The sequence below is a fragment of the Plectropomus leopardus genome, chromosome 6, assembly GCF_026936395.1.
Source record: "Plectropomus leopardus strain MGB_pleo_1.0 chromosome 6, ASM2693639v1, whole genome shotgun sequence".
Classification (NCBI taxonomy): Eukaryota; Metazoa; Chordata; class Actinopteri; order Perciformes; family Serranidae; genus Plectropomus; species Plectropomus leopardus.
Genome location: NC_142181.1, coordinates 14,225,329 through 14,246,547, shown reverse-complemented (window position 1 = coordinate 14,246,547; position 21,219 = coordinate 14,225,329). Strand labels below are relative to the sequence as shown.

At 40.8% G+C, this 21,219-nt stretch overlaps 1 protein-coding gene across 2 annotated transcripts; it reads left to right on the top strand.

Annotated features, from left to right (window-relative positions):
- Positions 1-37: 37 nt before the first annotated feature.
- Positions 38-14,752, top strand: baz1b (bromodomain adjacent to zinc finger domain, 1B). 2 transcript variants are annotated; one of them, XM_088078833.1, is made up of 22 exons: positions 38-819; positions 2,469-2,585; positions 3,528-3,672; positions 3,971-4,163; positions 4,344-4,465; positions 4,713-4,910; positions 5,000-5,188; positions 5,303-6,596; positions 6,769-6,936; positions 7,168-7,306; positions 7,399-7,562; positions 7,753-7,879; positions 7,982-8,080; positions 8,432-8,609; positions 8,775-8,966; positions 9,214-9,361; positions 9,686-9,829; positions 10,016-10,163; positions 10,292-10,407; positions 11,192-11,331; positions 11,463-11,569; positions 11,817-14,752. In XM_088078833.1, the coding sequence occupies exons 1-22, from the start codon at positions 701-703 to the stop codon at positions 12,469-12,471; spliced, it is 4,902 nt and encodes a 1,633-aa protein (XP_087934959.1). In that variant the 5' UTR covers positions 38-700; the 3' UTR covers positions 12,472-14,752. The 2 variants fall into 2 exon arrangements, with proteins under 2 accessions (XP_087934959.1, XP_042342299.2); XM_042486365.2 differs by lacking the exon at positions 9,686-9,829 and having other exon boundaries at positions 39-819.
- The last annotated feature ends 6,467 nt before the right edge of the window (positions 14,753-21,219 follow it).

The window sequence follows — 21,219 nt, the reverse complement described above, 5'->3', positions numbered from 1 at the left end:
GGGGGCGGGGCGTGCTAGCGACGCTGCCTGCTGCCGGGGAAACGGAGTTCCGAGGGTGAACGGAATTGTGCCGGCGACTAGAAACTCCCGCCATTTCGACAAGGAATTAACCTCTTGATTGATCAACGATACTTTTTGTTAACACTTACTATTTCCGTTATCTGATTAAAAGAAGCTCCGACAAGAAGGGACATGCAGCGAATAAAATTGACGAAGCGAGAACAGGCCTAGTTTGCAAAGACTTGGGATTGCACTGCGCGCCAGACCTCCTGCTGAACTGGCTGTTGCCGCGAGTTTGATTTCGGTGTGGTTTACATCCTTTCATGTTCATCCGGAGGAGCTAAAAGTTTACTAAGTATTCAGGAGGACAAGTCCGGCAACCTGTTTGACATCTAAGGCATTGCGTAGAAGCAGCATGGTATTGTTACCAGAGGAGAGAAGAAGGATGCGATGAGGCGGGTGACAAGAAGCGCACTGTTATTGTTTTGCAACGAGATAGCAATCCAGCCTGCTAGCTAGTCAGCTAACTTAGCTGCTACACGTTGAGTGCCGGGCCTGCCGGCGGTAACGCGAGACGTGCTAAGACGTTTCGGGACGCTTGCATACATGCTAAGGACATATTATTGCATATTATTGTGCTAGTTTGTTGCGAGAAGATTTGATTTTCACCATCGGCACCCGTGCCATCCGTGGATTTGATATGGCACCGCTTTTAGGACGGAAACCTTACCCATTGGCTAAGCCGCTAGCCGAGCCGCCAGGCCCGGGAGAGGAGGTGTACATCATCGAGCACACCAAGGAGGCCTTCAGGAACAAAGAGTATCCTTTAACATGATGCTGATGCTCAGCCTTTGCTCACCGAGTCAGCCGGCAAGCTGCATAAGTGGCTTTGTCTACCTGGCTAACTTAAATCGTTACCGACGTAGTCACATGCACAGGGTTGTAGAGCTGACTAACATATCTAATTTGCTCTAACCTGACATTTTACCTCCATTTATCTTTCCCCCCCCCGCATGTACACAATGTACTCTGGATGACAAGCTAGCTAGCTAGTGTTCACGCCGCTTTGCTTACCGCCTCATTGTAACCAGCTGGCTATTTCGCCAAGCCAGCAAAACAAGTGCATTTTATGCGTTTCACAGATCAATTTACATGCTTGGATAAATACAGAGCTGCTAAAAGGCGTCCTTTCACTTTTCACTTTCACGGCCCCGCTGACAGCTACCAAAGCTAGCGGGGTTAGCTAGCAAGCCGCTCGGTATCCCATTATGTGACAATAGCCGCCTGTTCAGGCTGAGGATGGTGCTCCGCTGCTGTTAGCCGTTAACGTTAGCCTCTTTACAGTTAGCTAGCCTTAGCTAACGTTACCGGTAAATTTGTGCTTTTGAGTGCGTCAAGAGGAAACAACAAATGCTTTAAAGACATAAGACCGCATTTTTTGGACGGATAGCTTTGTTTTGGTCTAATAGTTAGGTAACTTTATCCGGTTGTTTTGATGTTTGTGTGAAAACTTAAAACGTCAGAGGTCCGTAACTGTCAGCACGATTATGACAGCTCAGTGTGACACACGTAGTACGAAAAGTGGACTTTTTGGTCTTTATATGTCTGCAAAAGTTGTTTTAGGTTTTGGTTGGTTTGGATTCGTGCACTGACAGAGCTGTGTTTTTCACTTGAGTGTTTGTATGTATATTTTAACATCAACATCTATCATCGCTGCCTTAGGGACAACTATGCGAAGCACAGGCCTCCCTTCTAACTTTCCTTGCTATCACATTTAAAGTAACAGAGAATTTACTTTTGTAGTTTTTACTTTCATCAGAGGTATTACAGTCAAAGTTTACACCCCAAGTTTTCCGTATATCTTAAATAGTCAGGATTTTTTGTCAACCACACTCACCAGCATTATTCTTTACAACCCTCCTTACTTTTTCAGTTAGCATATTTTTAGGGTTACCATAGTAAATACTTCATATATTTATATATATGTATATATTTGTACTGTTTTTAGATATGCCGCATTGCACATTACACACCGTGATTTTTGAATCTTTATCATACATTATGTATAGTTTTTAATTGCTTTATCAATAAGACTTGGGTTCCCTAGTCATTTTTTAATGCTTTTGTGCATAGTTTTTTTTTTTAGATGTATATGTTTATCTGTCTTATGTCGTGTTTGATTGTGAATGTAGCTGCTGTATAAAATAATTTCCTGTAAGGATCAACTAAGTATCTATATATTGCTAATTACACAATTTGTAGACTTTTTTGTTAGAGTAAAGGGGCATTAAGATTTTGTTATGAAGTTATGTCTCTGCACCTTGGCCTGAGCCTTTTTTCATATTACTGACATCAGTGACAGTTTTTTCAATAAACCTTACTTGTCTTGTAATCAGTAAGCAAATGATTTAACAAGGAGGAACAGTTTGCATGTGACTATTGAAATTTCCTTGACCAACTCCCTACAGAGAGTATGAGGCACGCTTGACGAGATACAGTGAGCGCATCTGGACATGCAAAAGCACTGGAAGCAGCCAGCTCACACACAAAGAAGCATGGGAAGAAGAACAAGAAGTCACTGAACTGTTAGTATTAAATCTTAAATTTGCATGTGCATGTACACTGTTTTAATTCAAGAATAAGAGCCATCAGTCTACTCTGATTATCACAGTCTACGGTTACAGTTGAGCAGATGGGAGTGCTTTGTATTCAGATCCTCAGTAAAGCTCTGGTTCTCACTAATTTATATATCCCTGGACCTATGACTATTTAGATGCCTGAAAATGCAGATTAGCTTCTCTAACAGCAGCTTAGTAGTATCACGAACGAGCCATACTCTCTCAGTGAAGGTCACAAGGCTTGAAGCTTTGCCACCATTGGATAAATCTGGTGCTCCTCCTCTTATTCTATTTAGAGGGTGTGTGATTGAGTCATCCGTGAATCTGCAATTGCATGGTGAGAGTTCCTTTATCCTGGTCTGTTAAAAGCAGGAACACGCTCATAAAAAATGTGGTATCGCTCAACTGATCGTTGTCAGTCCACATATTACCATCCAGGTGAACATATACTCTCTGTATATCTGCTGTCAGCAAGAGGAAGGTGAACCCCACTTTATGTGTGGCCCATGGAGATGTCACAGCAAAGACAGGGCAGAGCACTGCTCAGCTGCCCAGAGCTCAAGTCACTCAGGATCACACTGCTGTACTTAAGCTCTGTCTAATTATAACAGCAAAGAGATTTTACTCCCCCTGCTGGTCACTCTCATCCCTTTGTCTCTGTTATATAACGCTCTGGTGCTGGTGACGAATGCATCACAGAAAGCCAAACAATGTGAAAGAAATTATGACGTGAATAGTGTGCCTCACACCCATGAACAACCTCAATTAATGTCTTGTTTGCTGAGCACCAAAACATTAACAGCAGTGTGTACAGAAAAAAGTGGAGCATGTTTTGACAGGATGCAAAAACTATAGTATACTTAATATATTGTTAAATCGTATTTTGCACTTACTATTTTCTATGTGCAGGCTCCAGGAGGAGTATCCTAAGTGGTTTGAGAAGCCGATCCTGGAGATGGTCCACCATAACACAGTGTCTTTAGACAAACTGGTTGAAATGGCCTGGGTGGAAATCCTCACCAAGTATGCTGTGGATGAAGAGTGCGATTTCCTGGTCAGTGTGACTTTTTAAATTTCTAAACTTGTCTGTTGTGTAGCATTTTTAACCATTCAGTTACACATTAATATTATAAATATTATCTTTAGTGTACAGTAGATACTGTTTTACCATTGTAAATTATTGCCAATGATTTACCATAACTTAGATTAGATTGTTTAGATCGATGTCAGTTGGTTTCAGTCCTTTAAAGATGTAAAGAAATTTAATGCACTAATGTAAAACTCAAACAATACCATCCTCAGTGGTAAGCAGGTGCTTAATTGATTACTTTCTCTTGACTTCTTAATTTCAGGTGGGGAAGGACAAAAGTTTGCAAGTGAAAGTGGTGAAAATTCATCCCCTAGAAAAGCCAGAGGGCGAGACGGGGGAGAAGAAGCTTGAAGGTGCCTGCGACTCTCCATCCAGTGACAAGGAGAATGCAAGTCAGGAGAACCAGAGGAAGGAACCTCCTCCCCGAGAGGAGGAAAACAGGAGAGAGAGTCTCAGTGAGTACCACTCGGTGTATAAACAAAAGAGTAGTGAAGCATGTAGGCTGAGAATAAGTGTTTTTTGCTTAGATAAAATCTTCCAATGTTAATAGCCTCCATTTATCTCTCTATTATTTGTATATATGGGGAAAAAAGAGTCTTATTTTTCTTACTTGATATTATTTTACTTCCTATCAGGTGACAGAGCTCGACGTTCACCACGGAAACTTTCCACCGCCATGAAGGAAGAGAAGAGGAGATGGGTGATGCCCAAATTCCTTCCTCATAAGTACGATGTGAAACTCATCAATGAGGATAAGGTTCGTTTCCTGTTCTCAGCAGTCAACACAAAATGTCCAAGCTTCTTTTCTTTCTTGAAAAGAGAATTAGTCTTGCCAGTATATTACTCTTCTGTATTTTTCTTTGTAATTTATGACATTTGGCCGCTTGATCCACAACCGATCTCTCAAACTTCCATGTTTGGTTTGTGATCTTTTGAGATCTACATAGAGTTTGCGTTTTTGAAAGAAGATGACATCGAATCTTCCCCATCGACTTGTCTCATAGGTGATCAGTGATGTTCCAGCAGAAAGTCTCTTCAGAACGGAGCGACCTCCTACCAAGGAGATCATGCGCTACTTCATCAGGCACTACGCCCTGAGGCTGGGCACGGGGGAGAGTGCTCCATGGGTGGTTGAAGATGAACTGGTGAAAAAATTTAACCTGCCCAGCAAATTCAGTGACTTTCTTCTTGATCCACACAAGGTATATTACCCATGGTAATAATTTTTCACTTTACTGGATTTTAAAAAATGTTGCTTGTTCTTGGCTGACAATCTTTTGTTTGTCTAAAGTTTTTAGCAGAGAATCCCTCCACAAAGCGTAAGAGCTTGTCATCTCTAGAAGGTAAACCCAGCAAGAGGCCAAAGACCGCTGACACGCCAGGAGAGGATTCAGGCAATGAGAAAGGAGAGAAGAAAAGGAGGAGGAAGAAGGACTCTTTAGGCATGCCCCTTAGTCCGACCATTTGGGGCCACATGCAGGTAAGCTGGCTTGTATGCCCATTATGTTGTTAAGGTTTTACCTGATAAATATGGGGTATTCCTTTTTAAAAAAACTGAGCTTTATTTATTGAGCTTTTGTTATCTCTATTTCAGCAAATAAAAATGAATGGCTCCCCGCTCAATGTCAAAAACTCGGGAAGTCCAAAGAAAGGAGAAGGCAAAGGCAGAAAATCTGGGGACAAGAAAGAAGGTAAGAGAGGCAGGAAGAGCGGTGATAAGAAGCTCAACGTCCTCAAAGCTTCTAAAAAAGACGGTAAAGCTGGTGCTAAAGCAACAAAGATGAAGCAGATGACTCTGCTGCATCTTGCTAAGAGCCCCCCTGCTGGGAGCCCTAAGAAGAGAGCCCGTAGTACTGGCCTGGGTACACCCAAACTGGGAAAGCCACTGCACCCTATGGCTCTTCACCTCCTTCGTTACTATAAGGAGAACAAGGGCAAAGAAGACAAAAAGAACTTCCTGTCCTCCCTCATCTCCAAGGCCGCAAAGACCTTGTCCCCAGACGATCGTGGTCGGCTGCCAGAGGAGCTCCAGGAGCTGGTGCAGAAACGCTGGGAGCTTATGGAGCAAAAGAGGAAGTGGGCAGCCATGAGTGAAGAGGAAAGGCAGGAAGAGATGAAGAAAAGGCGCGAGGAACTCAAAGAGAAACTGCGAGAAAAGGCCAAGGAGAAACGAGAGAAAGAGATGCTGGTCCGCCGCGAACAATCACGCAGATATGAGGACCAGGAGATTGAAGGCGGCAAGACCTTGCCGACCTTCAAGCTTGTAGACATGCCAGAGGGTTTGCCCAATACCCTGTTTGGTGACGTGGCTATGGTGGTGGACTTCCTTAACTGCTACGCAGGGCTGCTGATGCCGGATGACCAGTATCCCATCACAGCAGTAGCCCTGATGGAAGCACTGGCCGGGGAAAAGTCTGGCTTCCTCTACCTGAACCGCGTTCTGGTGGTGCTGCTTCAGACGCTGCTGCAGGACGAGCTGGCGGAAGGCTACAGTGAGCTTGATATGCCCTTATCTGAGATCCCCCTCACCATGCACTCGGTGTCGGAGCTGGCACGGTTGTGCCTGCGACCATGTGACGCTCATGGTGAGGAGAGCGGCCAGGGCTCGGTGGACTCTGGGCCTATGGGCGGCTTTGATGATGTGGTGACCAGTGAGTTCTTGGAGAAGCTTGAGACAATCGAGGTGTTTGAGCTGAGCCCTGAGGAGAAGGTCAGCCTGTTGGTGGCACTGTGCCACCGCATACTCATGACGTACTCTGTTGAAGACCACGTTGATGCAATGCAGCAAAAGTCAGCGGAGGTGTGCAGGGAGCGTCTGGCAATGCTGAAAGAAGTCAATGACCGCAAGAAGGCGGAGAGGCAGATGCGGAAGGAGATGGAGGGCAAAGGTTGGTCAAGATCAGCAGAGAACAGCAGTTTTTAATGAAGGAGTGAAAATACTAAGATTTAAAACTCCTACACCTGCTTATTTCCCCATTCATTAACATACTAAAAAGTGTATGTAATGCCCATAAAATACCAATACCACCATTTTGATTTGTTTTTCCTCTGGGCTTAAAGGTGAGAAAAAGAGAGAGAGCGGGGCCAAGAAGGAGAGCAAAAAAGAAGTAAAGGTGGAGCCCGAGCCCGAGCCCGAGCCCGAGGATATGATCAGCTCTGTGAAGAGTCGGCGGCTGATGGTCATACAGGCCAAGAAAGAGAAGGAAGAGATGGACAGACAGAACAAAGGTAAACTGTGTAGTGGAGTGGAGCACATAATCTGTATTAAAATGCACCATTTAAAAAATGTAATCTGGTTAACTGACAAGCTTAATAGAGCATGTAATATTTTGTGACTCACTTTTTTAGATTTTGTTTTGTCAGTACTTAGTGTCTCCACCACTGAGCGCCTGTAGTAATGAGTGTCATTTAAAGTAAAGCCAGTTTATCATTTCTACTTACTGTGTCATTTCCCCAAAGAACGCATGGAGAAGGAGGCTGAAGAGGAGCGGATGCGTAGACAGAGGGCTGCTGTAGAAAGGGCCTTTCAGGACGGTATAACCAAAGCCAGACTTGTCATGCGCAGGACCCCACTGGGTACAGACAGAAATCACAACAGGTTTGTGCTGCGCACCAACGTTTCTATTCAGATACATGTCATTTCTTCAAATAACCTAATCATAACCGCGGCTGCTTGGTGTTTTTGTTCAGATACTGGCTCTTCTCTGACGTGGTTCCTGGTCTGTACATTGAGAAAGGCTGGGTGAGTGAAAGCATCGACTACAGCTTCACTCCTCCACCGGAGGAAAAACCAGCCGAGCCCGAGGTAGACGAGGAAGAGGATGCCGAGTCAGCCGCTACAAATGATTCACAAGGTACCAGTAACTTAGTTTGAGTTATCCCCATCAAATTGTGTTTGTTAAAAAATGAATATTGGCAGATATCAGTCCCAAATATTGGTATTGATTTCTAAATGGGTCCCTGTAACCCTTTTTCAAAATGTATTTGCTTGTGATGAAGGTTTGTGTTTGACTTTCTTTTAAAGAATATTAATTACTGTTTTAGGAGCTGAAGCTGGAGCTGAAAAGGATGATGGCAGCATAGACGGTGCCATTAGTGAGGGAGCCCAGCAGGGAGCAGCAGCAGACATCTGCATAGAAACCACTGTTCCCAAACAGGGACAGAACCTCTGGTAAGAGAGCTCTGTGTCTATCTTCTTCTCTTTCATTTTGTTTATGTCATACTTTTCTTTTTACACAGTCTTTGATTCTATTGTTTCTGTCTCTAATTTCAGGTTCATATGTGACACCGTAGCCGAGCTGGAGGAACTAGTGGAAAGTCTTCATCCTCAGGGGGTCAGAGAGAGTGAACTGAAGGCGAAGATACAAAGCCGGTGCGTGCACTCATTATAAGAGATGATTACTTTAGCAAACGCGTGACCATCCCGTCCTGCTGCGCTGCTAAAGCATTACCTGTTTTTCACAAGCTGTTAGGTATTGGTTGGTGTGATCCAGTAGATGCTTTTCCCTCTTTTTTTCTTTTAAGTTGCTGTTTATACAAAAATGCCTTCATTTTAAGATTAGCCTATGATGTTTTGGAATGTAACACTGCTAAAGCATCTATAATAAAGTATGAACAATGATGTTAAAAAAAAAAGAGGCAGATCATATTGTTTTTAACAAGACAGCAGCAGAGATGAAGTAAATATGGAGCTGAACACAAAGCTGTCCCTTACCTGTTTCAGGTACCAGGACATCCTCCACTCTGTCCATCTAACCCGTAAAGGTAAACTGGGCCTCAGGACCTGCGATGGCTACACAGAGCTGCTGAACTACTTGCGCAGTGACATCCAGGAGGTAGCCTCGCGACTCCAGAAGGGAGGCCTGGGATACCTGGATGACAATGTAGACATCGAAGAACAGGTGATTAGCTTGTCTGGCTACTTACAATATCAGTAGCCCTGAAATTTCAACACTGGTGATCACTAAAAATGGAGAAAAGTCTTCATCTTTTTGGTAGAATGATGGTGTACAGCCTTCTGTCATCACCACCAATTCATAACTGTTTGTTTCATCCTCTACTCACAGCTGAAAGACATGGAGAGCTTGAAAGACTTTGGAGAGTGCATCATCACCATTCAAGCCTGTGTAATCAAAAAGTTCCTGCAGGGATTCATGGCGCCCAAGCAGAAAAAGAAGAAGAAGCAAGGCGGGGAGGAAACCAGCAGCAGCAAGGCTGAAGAAGTAGACGAGGAGAAGAGACTGGCAGAAGAGGCCAGGGTAAGAGACCAGAGTTGCAATGTTTGTGCTCACTGTTGCATATTAAGTAATTTAAGAACCAAAAATATCTGTAATGAAAACTGGAGCTTTGTGCACATACTGAAATAAAACTGCAAACTAAAAGTGTGCTTACGAAATACATAGATAAGTAACAGAAAAAGATTTGTATACAAAGAGAGCTAAGGCAATTTAAATCTTCATGTGAAATTGTGCTGAGTTTAATCAAAGTCTGGGTTTTTTTCCTCAGGTGGCAACTGCAGTAGAGAAGTGGAAGACTGCTATCCGAGAGGCCCAGACCTTTTCCCGCATGCACGTCCTGCTGGGAATGTTGGACGCTTGCATAAAGTGGGACATGTCTGCGGAGAACGCTCGCTGCAAAGTCTGCCGCAGGAAAGGTAAGGATAGCTTACAGATGCTGTATTACTTTATTGGTTTCATAAAAGTAATTAAAATGCACATCGCATGTTGTTTGCAGCCAATGAGAGCATTATGTCTATTGACAAACGGATACATTTGTGTTTTATATGGCTTTCTTTGTTCAAAAACCAAGAACAGGAAAAATAACATAACCCCAGATCATCTAAACAAAACAACAGCCGCACCACAACTGTTTTTCCCCACGAAGAAACCGTCAGTCCTCACTTACAGATGTGCTGGATTGATGAGTAGCAGTTTGAGTGAAGCAGTGCTGTATTACCAACCTTCTGCTCCCTGTTTAGAGCTCAGACAGAAGCCATTTGTGTTGAAGCTGATGGAGTCTGGACCCAGATCCAAACAGCACAGCAGCAGCAGGATCAGGGCAGCACAGACTAGTATTGTCAGGCAGGTCTACATAAAGAGCCAGGAGGTCCGCAGGCCATCAGGTGAACCTGTAGTGATAAGATGACACCAAGTTGGTTATTTGCACAGACGCAGACAGGCATTTTCAGGGAGTGAAGACTGGAAACAAAAATGTGGACCTACTGAATACATTTTCATTAAAAACAGAATTTATTTTTTTAAAACACCCTCTGTAGCTAAATCCTATGATGTTAATTGAACTCTTTTAGGTGACGATGAGAAACTTATCCTCTGTGATGAGTGCAACAAGGCTTTCCACCTGTTCTGTCTGCGACCGGCCCTCTACCGAATTCCTGATGGAGAGTGGCTGTGCCCGGCCTGCCAGCCCACTGTGGCCAGACGTGGCTCCCGTTCAAGGTAACTGTTCACCCCCTGAACCCAATATATATGATTTTATTCTTTCCTAAATCCTGCCTCTTCTCTAACTTTAGACCACGTTCTCACGTCCCTGTTAAGATGTTTGATTGTTAACCTTTACATTGCAGAAACTACAACCAAGACACAGATGAAGAAGAGGACGAGGAGGAATCTGAAGAGGAGGACTCTGACGAAGATGAAGAGGACGAGGAGGAGAATGACTACAAAGCCATGGGCCACAGCTGTGAGTATCAGTGAGAGTAAATCAAGCCCAGGTTTTAAAAAATTTGTCGCTGCTTAATGGCTTTTTTCCATTAAGGTTTCAACCAAGATAAGTTAAGAATAAGTGGCCAGATGTTTCAGTCACTTTGAATTTCTGTGTGTCATTTCCAAACTGAATCATTGCAACAAAAACCCATGACGCAAAACAAAGACAGAATACAATAAATATTTCGAATTGTCCAAAAGGAGGTCACCGATTGTAGTTGGTTTTGAAAAACGGGGGGTCCTTGGTGTTGAAGGTTAGGAATGAGAGGAATGCCGACCGGGAATTTTGGCTGCTGTCCTCTCCCTGTCTCTATTGTCTGTGTGTTGTCATGTAGCACAGCTCAGGTCTGGACCTTTGCTTTGAAGCCGTGTCTCACTCTGGCTTCACTCGCAGTATGTGGCAGGATGATCCCCTCTGTCAGTTCCAGCCTGCATGTCAAGGATTATGATAAAAATTTGCATTGATGCTGAATAGTTCAAGAGATGATCGCAGTGCACCTAAGAACAGATTAGTGTTCTCATTTCTAGAGTGAGACTTTAGTCTCACAGTCTGCAGTATAACGGTATTGAGAGTGGTTTGATACAAATTAAAATAACAAAACTTCAAACAATTAAGCAATAACAAAAGCCTCATTACAATAACTGCCTATCTGTTAAATTTTCATTGGTCATATCCAGATTTTCTTCTGTCTGCCTACAAGAATACTGGTGTTTCCACAGTGGTTGCTTGTTGTCCTGATCACCTCATTATTTCTTTACAGTGAGACCAAGGAAGAAAAATAAGCAGTCTTCATCCCGGCAGAAAAGTTCAAAAAGTAAACCCAAGAAGCAGGCATCTTCGAGTAGTCATAGCAGCAAACAGAGGACCGGACCCAACAGCCCTGCAGATATTGATGAACTGGTAAGAAACCACTTGGACAATTGTACACAGAAGAGACATCAATTCTTAGAAGAATTAAAGCCGGAGATTATTTCGATTTCCGAAACCAACAGACACTGTTTTGTTTCTAAATGTGTGTATGCTTACTGCAGGTGCGACAGAGTTCCCAATCAGGAGTGCGCAGGCAGGCACTGGAGCTGGAGAGGTGTGAGGAGATCCTCAAGAAACTGATGAAATTCCGCTACAGCTGGCCTTTCAGGTGAGCGAAGGACTTAACCTTCATGTTTGAATGGACAGTCACTTTATTAAGGAGTCTGGAGCAAAACAAACTACGTACTTGTGTGAGACAAGACACGTTTCTTGCATTGGTAAAAACCAAAATGGTCCTTTAGGTTTAGTTTGTCGTTGTAATTTAACATTTCCTGCGACCTGAATGACTGTAGACATCAGGAATTATGATCCGTAGTCTAACGTGGCCCTCCTCACGCGCTCTGCTCCTCTCTTAGGGAGCCCGTGTCCCCAGAGGAGGCAGAGGACTACCTGGACATCATCTCCCAGCCTATGGATTTCCAGACTATGCTGGGAAAGTTCAGCCAGGGCTCGTATCGTCACGGCCAGGATTTCCTGGAAGACATGAAACTTGTCTTCTCTAATGCAGAGGAGTACAACCAGCAGGGCAGCACCGTGCTCTCCTGCATGGTCAAGACGGAGCAGACATTCAACGAGCTGCTGCAGAAGCTGCTGCCTGGCCTCAGCTACCTCCGCCGGCGATCACGCAAACGCGTCAGCCAAGCCCCTGCATCATCATCTGAGGAAGAGGAGGAAGAGGAGGAGGAGGAGGAAGAGGAAGATGAACCGAAGAAGAAGAAGATGCAGAATGGCAAATCAAACAGGAAGAAAACCAGATATGTGAGGGGACGGAGGGATGAGGAGAGTGAGAGTGACGAGGAGGAGGAGGAGGATGATGATGACGGCAGGAGGAGAAGTAAGCGGACCTCTGCCACCTCAGGCAGGAAGGATTATAGGGAGCAGGATAGCGATGGCGAGCGGGACACACGGAGAACTCGTCAGCGGGGGGGCCGGGTTGACGCTGGGGGGGCGAGCAGCGACGAGGACCGGTCCAGCCGGCAGCGACATTCCAAGAGACAGAAACGCTCGTGAAGTCCAGGGTGCTTTTTGTTTTGTCGTCTCTTTGCTTTAAAATTTCTGTCCCGCTCTTTGAAAAATGATCAAGAGTCCGTCTCCTCCTCCTCCTCCTCCTCCTCACAGCCAGCAGGACTTAATCCTCAGAAGGACTTTTTTGAGTTTATTGAATTTCTGTTCATATTTTGAAAAATGACGAAAGAAAACTGATTTATATTTGTATCATGTTTGATATTAGTGATGTTTTTTTCCCCAACCAGGAAAAATGAGACATTTGAGAGAATGGATGGGTCCTCGTAGCTCTTTAAGACTCTTTGATTTGAACTTCAGTTCCAAGTTGACAACCTCACACAAACACATACGTACAAGTGTAATTTGACTCAAAATGTTTTCCTGTGAACTTCTTTCCCAAACACCAGTACAGTGTAATCAGAGGTCTGTCTTCACTCTTGACACCCATAATCCAGCCATCACTTTACTGAGGTGTCAAGCTGTAAAGTGTTTGTCCTACCCACATCTCTGTTACAAGTCATGGTGTTTTCATTGACTAATAGTACTTCTTTGTAGACATGGTGTCCATGTAGCGGAAACCCTCTGGGAAATCTTTCTTGGCTTACAAACAGCTCTAATGGCTGATTTGAACTTTTTCTGTCACCGCTCTTACTTCTAAGCATCTTGACACCAAGATTACCTTTGGTCAAATGCAAGTCTATAGATAACCATGATAGGATTTTCACTTATTTTGTTTTTTTTCCAGCCCAGGTGCAGATTCATTGTCAAACTGGGGCAAGACTGCAGATCACAGATATATTTGCATCACTTTAGTGCTAAAACACAACCTTCACCTCAGCTCTTGGTGCCAAGATGTTTTTAAAAGCAGGGACTTGGTGTCTAATTCTTGGCGTGTGGAGCTGACCAGCCTTTCCTCCTCTGCAGTGCCCTGCCACTTAAAAGAACCGGTACCTCAATGCTCCATCAGTTTGCACTCCTTCTGTGTAAAGTGCACCTATAAATGCCAGCAGCTGCAGGACCAGAATTTATTGAAAACATTTGTAAACAGTGTTTAAAACAACAAATGTGATGTTTGTTAGGAAAATGGGCATTTTTTAATATTTGATATTTTTTGCACATTTTATTTGGTATTGTAAATGATAAACTTGTTGATCTTAATCACTTCGAATAAATGGTAAAGCTAAACCAGGGCTCTCCCAGTCAATGCAGAGAACATGTCAGAGTTTTACTTTTCATTGTCGCAGCAGAAATAGTTGAATTAGTCACTTGTACATTTTGTAAGAAACATCCTTAAAGCCACTAATTTAAATGGATTAAGTGACACAAACTATGGCTCCTGAGAGGAAAATGGTTTCCCTGCATTTTCTGGTTCATTCACCAGGTGGTGCTCTTCTCCTGCAGTCTAAATACTGCTGTCACATTCAAGCAATTCAGTGACAGTGCTGAACTTTTGCAACTCTCACTGCTCTGTGCGCTCACTGGTCATCAGAGGACAGTGGTCATCATAGTGCTGGTGTGTTTTTGCTTGTTTTGTAATAACCTCTACACGGGCAGGAACGCTACTGCAGCAAATTGATCACATTTTTAAATCAGACACAACTTAACAAAAACCATTTCAAAGTGCAGATGTTTCTGTAGTTTGTGTCAAGGTTTTCCAGAAATGTATATGTATACATATATATATATATATATATATAAACTGATGAGGCAGCGGTTGGTTTGCCCTCTTCTGTCTGTACTGTGCTGTGTTGTTCTACAGTGTTTTTCTAGTGCTGTTATCATCAAGACCTTACTGATTTCATTTGGCCACTGACTGTTTTACCCCACTTTATTATTTTCTCTTTAAAATTGGCCTTGATTCTGACATAATGTATTTGATAAAATCACTTTTGCAATTGTTTGCCATTTCAACGAACAAACAAAAACGTGACTTCCCTTCTCAAGTTGAGATCTGACTGTAAATGCTTTCTTTGTTCTTGGAGGAACTGCAAAAAGTCTTTTACACTTCCTTTTTTTTATATATATATTTATAGTCTCTAAAGCTGGGTTTGGGCAGGTTCAGAGGATTCACATGTAAAGAATTTCCAATAAAGGCTATGGACGACGACCATAGTTCTCCCTGTTTTATTTGAGTTGAGCTGATGAGGGTCTCCTGGTCGGACAGACAGACATCACTGCCATCTGTAAAACCTTGTGATAAGACGATGATCGGGGAGGAAAACGGGTCAGCGGTTACCACTGACTGTCTAGTTTTACTTTTTAATAAAATATCAAACAGTTGTCTCTACTCTGTGGTGTGGACTCTTTTCTCAGAAATATTTGCATCTTCAAATAGAAGCCAAATTAGCTTCAAATACAGGTATGTGTACCGAAGCCAGAAGTGACATTACGGAGAATAAATGGTTTCATTATTCACAGAGAAAGATGAGCAGCTTGGACTTAAACCGATGAAATCATTTCAAGATGAAGCTTAAAGGGACAGTTCATCTTTAAATCAAAAGTACATATTCATCCTCTTTCCTGTTGTGCTATTTATAAATCTAAACTGATTTAGTGAGAGTTGCCGAGCGTTGGAGATATCGGCCTAAGAGACGTCTGCTTTCTCACAAAAATAATGGAACCAGATGGCACTCAGCTTGTGAGGCTCAAAGGACCAAAAATATTCGAAACAAAATCAACCACTGCATACTGAAGAACTTTACTGAGACTTCATTCAGAGCGAGCAACACGTTTCGCCTCGTGTTCGCTCAGTGAAATTCCGAGTGTCCACAGGTGTGACACATACACAAGTCACATGACTAATGACATCATTTTTGTTTTTTCTAATATTTTCACTATCAATAACTTTATGAAGTGAGCATAATACAAAAGACATGGTAATATTTACAAAATTCAGCAAGGATTTCATATATTTACAAACATTTATCAAAAACACCAAATGTGAATATTTACATGTTATTACATTGATTATAAATCATGGTTTTATATATATATATATATATATATATATATATTTTTTTTTTTAAGTATGTTTTGTAAATATTGTCATGTTTTTAGTATTATTCTCACTTTAGAAAATGTTACTGATACACTGAAAAATTAGGAAAAAAATGTTAATTATTAGTCATGTAACCCATGTATTTATCACACCTGTGGACACTCATAATTTCGCTGAGTGAACCTGAAGAAGCCACGGGCAAATCACGTTCCTTTCTCTGAATAAAGTCACAGTAAAGTTCTTCAGCTTGCGGTGGTTAACTTTGTTTCGTACTTTAAATGTTTCCGCTATCAACCGGCACCTGACGATTACACTGTCTGTGCATGGGGAGTTTTATTCATTGTGTCACAAAAAAAAGAGAAATTTGAAAAACCTTGTGAGTAGTTTCATGTAGGAACTATTTTCTTTCTCCCAAACTACACCCGCCAACTGAATCACCACACAGAAGCCCATCCATGGAGGACGCCATTAACATCTCGTGCTGTCAGGGGCACGAGCCTCTCCTCCATGAGTAGATGCACGCTTCCTTCTGCGTGGTGATACTGTTGGTGATACAGTTCTGTAAAAAGAAAATATTTTGTGCATGACACTGCTGACCACAAGCTCTGTGGTTTATCTTGAGTAACCACGTCAAGGATTTTTTTTGGGGGGGCACTTTGAGCACCACAAGCTGAGTGCCATCTCCAACCATCTGCAAATCACACCACAACAATCCAGACCACAGGTTTTTAATGTTTTTCAGGGCAAGGACCCTTTAGCTGCAAGAGTCACGGAGCAGGGACCCTCTACTACAGAGATACTCAACTTCCTTCATTTGGGACCACTTCTGCAAAATGACAGGAGACGAGGGGCCAGTCGCAGCAGCCCCATACACGTTTCTAGGATTCTTACACATTTCTAGGATTTTAGGACATTTATGGGATTTTAGGATGTTTCTGGGGTTTTGGAATGTTTATAGGATTTTTGTACATTTACAGGATTTTAAGTTGTTTCTAGGATTTGAGGACATTTATAAAATTTGAGGACATTTATAGAATTTTAGGATGTTTATAGGGTTTTTTTTACGTTTACAGGATTTTAAGTTGTTTCTAGGATTTGAGGACATTTATAGAATTTTGGGATGTTTATAGGAGTTTTGTACATTTACAGGATTTTAAGTTGTTTCTAGGATTTGAGGACATTTATAGAATTTTGGGATGTTTATAGGATTTTTGTACATTTACAGGATTTTAAGTTGTTTCTAGGATTTGAGGACATTTATAGAATTTTAGGATGTTTATAGGGTTTTTTTTTTTTTTTGTTTTGTTTTTTACATTTACAGGATTTTAAGTTGTTTCTAGGATTTTAGGACATTTATGGGATTTTAGGATGTTTCTGGGGTTTTGGAATGTTTATAGAATTTTGGACATTTATAGGATTTTAGGATTTTAGGACATTTATAGGATTTTAGGATTTTGGACATTTATAGGATTTTAGGATTTTGGACATTTATAGGATTTTAGGATGCTTCTAGGATTTCAGAATGTTTCTCAGATTTTAGGATGCTTCCATGATTTTAAGACGTTTCAAGGATTTCATTGTGGCTCACATTGTCTGTACACTTGGAATAATGATAATACAGCTAATTGGGCATTGACTGATTGATTGATCGGTTAATTGGTTGGTTGCACAAAGATTCAATGTGTATTTTTAGATACATTTTAATAAAAAATTAAAACAAAACTTATATTATCAAGCAGTAATTTGGCACTACCCCTGCATTAACTTTGAAGAGCCAGAATCTAGACTGAGTAAAAGTCTAGATTCTGGCTCTAGACTGAGTCTGTTTTTATTTGAGGGTGACTTGTCCCTTTAAAATGGTTAATTTTGGCCTTACTCAAATAACTCCAACTCTTCAGTTCACCTTATATTAACTTTACAGCACAATATTCATATCCTCATTTTATTCAGTTGGCTAAGGAAGTAAAAAGAGTAAAAAAAAACAATTCTTGTTTGGCTGGTAGAAAGCTGTGGATACAAGAAACCATAGATATTTACACAAGGCTGCTACAGCGTCTAGACTGCCATTGATTGTGGCCTCACCAATTGTTTATGGACCAAAACAATGATTTTGCTGCACTCAGTAAGCCGGTTTCACCGAGAGCTCTCTCCACAAAAATGTGCGCGTACAGGTAAAGGCAATAATAACTTCCAACTGGAAAGTCCCACAGTTATATATGCACAATAAGGAGTGTTTCTATGATGTATGAAGCAGAGGAGAGTGCAAGGAGGACAGCAAGATCTCATGAAATATCTGCTGAAGTGCTGACAGCCCCTGAGCCATCTGTAATTTGGCAACAGGTGTAGAGGCTAAGATGGATCAGAGAAAAGGTCAGAGGTGTGAAAAGTCAGTGGAAACGTAACACTTGATTAGTGACCGCTCAAGCACAGTGGCAGCTGCATTTAGCTATAATAAACTTAAATGATTTTCACTTTGTTTTATTATCCACAAATAATATGATCTAATTTAGAAATAAGAACATATTTTACCTGTCATTTCTTATAGCTTGCTATTTCTATCTATCTTCCCCAGAAATCTTTGTTACCTCAGTGTTTTCAACCATAAAAGAAGAAAGAGGTTGCAGGTCCGTGATCTTGACCCACAAGAAACGGAGTTAATGGCAGATTGAGGACATTATGAGTTACAAGCCTCGAGGCGTTGGTGGGAAATCGTAGCTTTTTGTCTGTTTTGATGTTATTTCTCAGACTTAATGCTGACTGAATCGCTGTGACAGCCGGTTTTGGTGGCTGGCTGTTTTGGGAAATGGAGCCAAAACCAACTGAACATTGTTATGCACCGAAATGAACTCACTTGCATGACTTGAGTGAACTTCTAATGAACTCTAGCGTCTTTAGCATTCAGGAACTTGTTGTTGACTTGAATTAAGTCATGATATATGAACTTTTAGGAGTCTGTTGGATCTATCAGGGTCTTTCCAACTCATGACACGTGCTTCAAGTATTGTTCATTCCTCACATGGTGCATCCTACGCAGTGAAATATAGTTGACACGTGCATTAATCATCCAACTTTTACTCCCTGTTGAGGTAAAAAGATTTTTTATGGGTAACAGAACTAAGAAACTGTTCAAATGGTAACATAATATGAAAGAATCCTATATAAAGTGCATAGCTGCTGCACAGGTGCTAGACCATTCGAAGATTATTCTAATACTTCATAATGATTTTCTTTCCTATGTGAACGCCCTTAAATGCAATAAACGTAAAAATGCAACAAACTGTTAGGCACAGTAGCTAAATGTGATTTACAACAAAAGCCCCATATTCATTTCTTTATTCAGATATCTTTTAATACATTTTACATGCTGCACCTGCCCCACTACAGAGCAAAGGCATCTTTAGCCCCCCAAAATTCTCATTTTGAGTAGTTATTATCACTAAAGTAAGGATACTCAACTTGCTCGTACATGTTTCTAGGACATGATATTAAGGACATTTCTCAGCTTTTAGGGCATTTCTAGGATTTTAGGCTGTTTCTATAATTAAGGACGTTTCTCGGATTTTAAGACTTTTCTAGAATTAGCAGGTTTCTGGGATTTTAGGACATTTCTCAGATTATAGGCCATTTTTGGAATTATAAGGTGTTTCTAGGATTTTAGGACTTCTTTTGGATTTCAGGAAACGTATCGGATTTTAGGGCATTTCTAGGATTTTAGGACATCTCGAGGATTTTAGGACATTTCTAGGATTTTAAGACATTTCTCAGATTATAGGACATTTTTAGAATTTTAAAGTGTTTCTGAGATTTTAGGACCTTTTTGGATTACAGGAAATGCATTGAATTTCAGGACATTTCTTGGGTGTTAAGACATTTCTAGAATTTAGCAGGTTTCTGGGATCTTATGACATATCTCAGATTTTAAGACATTTCTGGGATTTAGTAGGTGTCTAGGATTTTAGGACATTTCTCAAATGATAGATAATCTATTCTCTATAGATTATAGATTATTGCCTATATAATTTTAAGGCATTTCTGGGATTTTAGTACTTTTTTGTGGGTAATTTCAGAAAATGTATTTGATTTTAGGGCATTTCTAGGATATCAGGGTGTTTCTAAGATTTTAGGACTTTTCCAGGAATGTATGACATTTGCAGGGGGGGTGCAGGGGATCCTCCACTGGCACTTTCTTAAATAAACAAGCTCTATTTTGATGCTGTTTTATGCACGCTGACACCTTATGTATACTGCAAGTACAAAAACAATTCCCAGTATGAATCTCTTTATTTTTTATTGTGAATTAGAAAATGGTTGCGAGCCCACCGGGCTCCCTATGGGGGTCCAGCATCTCAGGGGCCTGTGTGATAGCTGTCTAGCGTCCCGCATCAAAACTACCGGCAAACTTTTGTGAATGAAAATATGCTACAACAAACAAGAGAGACAAAGAAGAAGTCCCTACCTCTGTCCTGAAGCCGTCCTGAAGTCCGGGAACAAGTGTCCATTCCGCGATTATTTATATTCCTTTAGTCCATAAGAGTCCACATGTCAAAACAATGAAAGGAAGCTTCCACAAAAAATACTCCAAATTTTGAATATCGTCGTGTAAAATCCATTGCTAACCATTGTTATAACCAAACGGACCGCAGTTCAGTAGACCTTTTTCATGGCAGACATGTTGCCATGATAGCAGGTGCGCAGGTGTGTTTAATAACATTAATCATGGCTGCATCCCATTTAGTGGAGGTGCTGGTATTGTGCATGCAAACTTACTTGGTGATTAATTCCACCTGAGCTTTTACTGTGACAAGAAAGGCCTTTTTTCCCCTTCAGACTTTATTGAAACATTCAACACACACACATACATACACTATTTCTTTTAAAATAGAAGTTGTATAACAATATTTCATAATAAAAAATACATAAATTGCATAATAAATAAAATGTAGAGGATATAAAGATACAAAACAAAAATAAAAACGTCAAGGGTCTTCTAAAAGTTGGAATTAAACTGAAATGTCTAAAAGTAATTTTTTTTAATCAATTTATCAATTTAAAATTGATGAGTTTTAATTTTTCAACTGTCAAGTGTGTTTTAAAGTCATTATCTCTAAAATATAAAAGAAGGGTAGTTATTTTTCAGCCAAATCGTCATATATATATGATATTTAGCTAAAATGATTATCAAATTAATTTTATACTTTTCATCAGATGAGAAATTAGGAATTGGGATATATATATATATATATATATATATATATATATATATATATATATATATATATATATATATATATATATATATATATATATATATATATTAAAAGTTATTAAAAGTATCTTTGCAAATCAAACCAAAAAGAGGTGACATAAAAATTATCTATGAAAACATGTTTAACAGTATCTAAACCACAATTTTAGAAACATCTGTTGTTCACATGTTGGAAAAAAGGACAAATATTGTTTGTGTGTGTGTGTGCATATATATATATATATATATATATATATATATATATATATATATATATATATCTTGAAGGAAGAAACCACCCAAAGGGATTGGATGAGAGGAAATGCTGTTCCATAACTGCTGGATGTATGTGTGTGCGTGTGTGTGTGTGTGTGTGTGTTAGTATAACTTCTTATAGTAGAAGCTGTGTGTGGTTTGACAAGATATCATACAGTTATTAAATTTTGTGTGTTGCCTCTCTATTATATCACAAACTATGACCTGACAGGTTGAAGCAGCAGCAGCAGCAGGT